At 32.6% G+C, this 2,328-nt stretch overlaps 1 protein-coding gene across 1 annotated transcript; it reads left to right on the top strand.

The window, feature by feature from the left end:
• Positions 1 to 339: 339 nt before the first annotated feature.
• Positions 340 to 2,320, top strand: LOC117115146 (acid sphingomyelinase-like phosphodiesterase 3b). The gene is made up of 3 exons (XM_033258832.1): positions 340 to 880; positions 1,071 to 1,251; positions 1,488 to 2,320. Exons 1-3 carry the CDS (start codon positions 803 to 805, stop codon positions 2,012 to 2,014), a joined length of 786 nt encoding a protein of 261 aa, XP_033114723.1. The 5' UTR covers positions 340 to 802; the 3' UTR covers positions 2,015 to 2,320.
• The last annotated feature ends 8 nt before the right edge of the window (positions 2,321 to 2,328 follow it).

The following is a 2,328-nucleotide window of genomic DNA, read 5'->3' as shown; positions in this document are numbered from 1 at the left end:
AACAAATATAGGCCTAGCACAATTACACTAATAGTAAATACCGATGTATCAGAGAATAAAAATATTATTATATTATTTAATTATATATTCATTTGTAATGATATTTATTGTAAATAACAAACACAATCACCCTTTTTTACTAATTAGGCCTATTATATAAAGAGTCTAGGCCTACTGACAATAATGAAAATAATATATTTATCATGGTTATTGATTATTTTATTTTGTTGTGATTTTGAGCAGCGAATATAGCAAAATTAAACTAATAGAAAATGTTCAATGTATAAGAGAATAAATATTTTAATTTAATTTTTATATAGGCCTATTCTTTATTTGTATAATTATAATACTAGATCAGAATATTCAATACACACATGTCTGTAGCTTTAAATCATCCCATACGTTTTTAATTACAAAGCAGATGTGATTGCAATATCCTGGCAATTGTATTGTATTATTTTACTATGCACCAAAGAATAAATGTGCACTAATTGAGTTATTGTTGTTATTAACTAATTTATAGCATTCCGTATTGTACATTTTATATGTTTATGGCTTATGTTATGGATACAATATGAAGAGCCACACACCAGCTGCTATTCATTTCAATGTGTGTGATGTATTACCTTGGAATTAAATACCCGGTTTGTTTTTAATCCAAGGCATACACAATTATTTCTTTTTCGTTTGAACAAACAATATATGTGTATTAATTTCAGAAACGTATTACACTGCTAAGATAGAACCTTATCGGTTCGTCGGTTTGAACACAGTCTTCTATTACACCAATAATAAACTGACCATGGACATTTCGGACCCGGCTGGACAATTCAGCTGGTTAGAACAAGTGCTAACAGACGCTCGACGTGATAATGAAACGGTAACCAATTCTTTCTATTAAATAATCTCAATATGTGCGTCAGTTTATAATTGTTTATAAAAAGGTACGGTAGTATAGCATAAAAATAATAGCTCCAAAGGACAACAAAAGTGACTATTAAGTCATTACTGTATTCGGAAATATAAATATATAATATTTCAATATATATTATGGCGTTGATTATTCACAGGTCGTTATTGTTGGACATGTGCCACCGGGATGTTTTGAACGATCGCGGGGAAAGTGTTGGTTTTACCCAGAGTTCAACACGCAATATATTGAAGTAATTCAACAATTTCACGACGTCATTGCATTCCAGTTGTTTGCTCATCAACATGATGACAGCTTCAGGTTATTCTATGATGATGAAGGTTTGTTCTCATTACATATGTGGGAATTTTGAAACGAATTTGTAACGATTTATAGCGAGAGATGTATCATAAAGTAACATATGTAATGTTCGTAAGCCTAAAGATTAATAAAAGTATCTCAACTTTGTTGTAGGAATAATTGTAGTTAGATAAACAGTACAGTATTGTAATTTGTCTGCAATAAGGTTGGTTTGACGCGTGCGCTCATTAAACTTAGATTTTTGTTTTATTTTTAGGAAAAGCAATTAGTTCGTTATTTCTTGCCCCGGCAGTGACGCCATGGAATACCTCTTTAGCCGGTGTCGGCCCTAACAATCCTAGCGTTCGTCTATTCACATTCAATAGAGAAGACGGATTACTTATGAACTGGGAACAATACTATCTTGACCTAAGCGAGGTTGATTCAGCAGACAGTTCAATGTGGAAACGAGAGTATAGCGCCATCAAAGATTACGATATTCCTGATGTCACAACCGCATCATTGCAGTCATTGGTTCATAGTTTTGAAACTAGTGACGTTTTGTTCAATCGATATTACTTATTCAACAGTGTAAGTTATAATACACAGCCATGTACGGATGAATGCAAGATCACGCAGCTGTGTTCTATAAACCAGGTAGATTTTACGAAATTTGATAAATGTGTCGAGAATTCAGATGATCCAAATGGTACCATTAGACTCCATATAAGCTGGGACGTCTGTCTTGTTGGTTTGATAATCGCAGTCTGGTCCACGTATTGTATAGGCTATCTGTTTAATTAAGTAAGCTATAGTAAATACAGAATAAACATTTGCAGCTAGAAGAATTGGTGTAATCTTAATGAAAACCATCTAGATCATTTTCTAACATGAGTATTGAAAATTTAAAGAAAAAATGTAAATTATAAAAAAGAAAAATAATAGGCCCGATAATATATACGGTTAAAAACTTGTGTGATAGTCTTGAACTAGAGGGCACTTGGAGAGTGCATACCTCCACCCACATCATAATTCTCCTCAGTATAAATCTCCCACGCATATTGTCCTTAAATAAATAAAAAAACACAAGTAGACTCCATGGGATGGGCCAGTAATGT

This window comes from Anneissia japonica, unplaced genomic scaffold, assembly GCF_011630105.1.
Source record: "Anneissia japonica isolate Jap-2015-1 unplaced genomic scaffold, ASM1163010v1 scaffold1250_len2359_cov158, whole genome shotgun sequence".
NCBI classification, from domain to species: Eukaryota; Metazoa; Echinodermata; class Crinoidea; order Comatulida; family Comatulidae; genus Anneissia; species Anneissia japonica.
This window is presented reverse-complemented; position numbering and strand designations above follow the sequence as displayed.

Bases quoted from the DNA above. Each gene is read 5' to 3' on its own strand.
- LOC117115146 (XM_033258832.1), top strand. From the start codon at position 803: ATGGACATTTCGGACCCGGCTGGACAATTCAGCTGGTTAGAACAAGTG. The intron at 881-1,070 runs GTAACCAATTCT...GATTATTCACAG, and splicing joins CTCGACGTGATAATGAAACG to GTCGTTATTGTTGGACATGT. The intron at 1,252-1,487 runs GTTTGTTCTCAT...TTTTATTTTTAG, and splicing joins GTTATTCTATGATGATGAAG to GAAAAGCAATTAGTTCGTTA.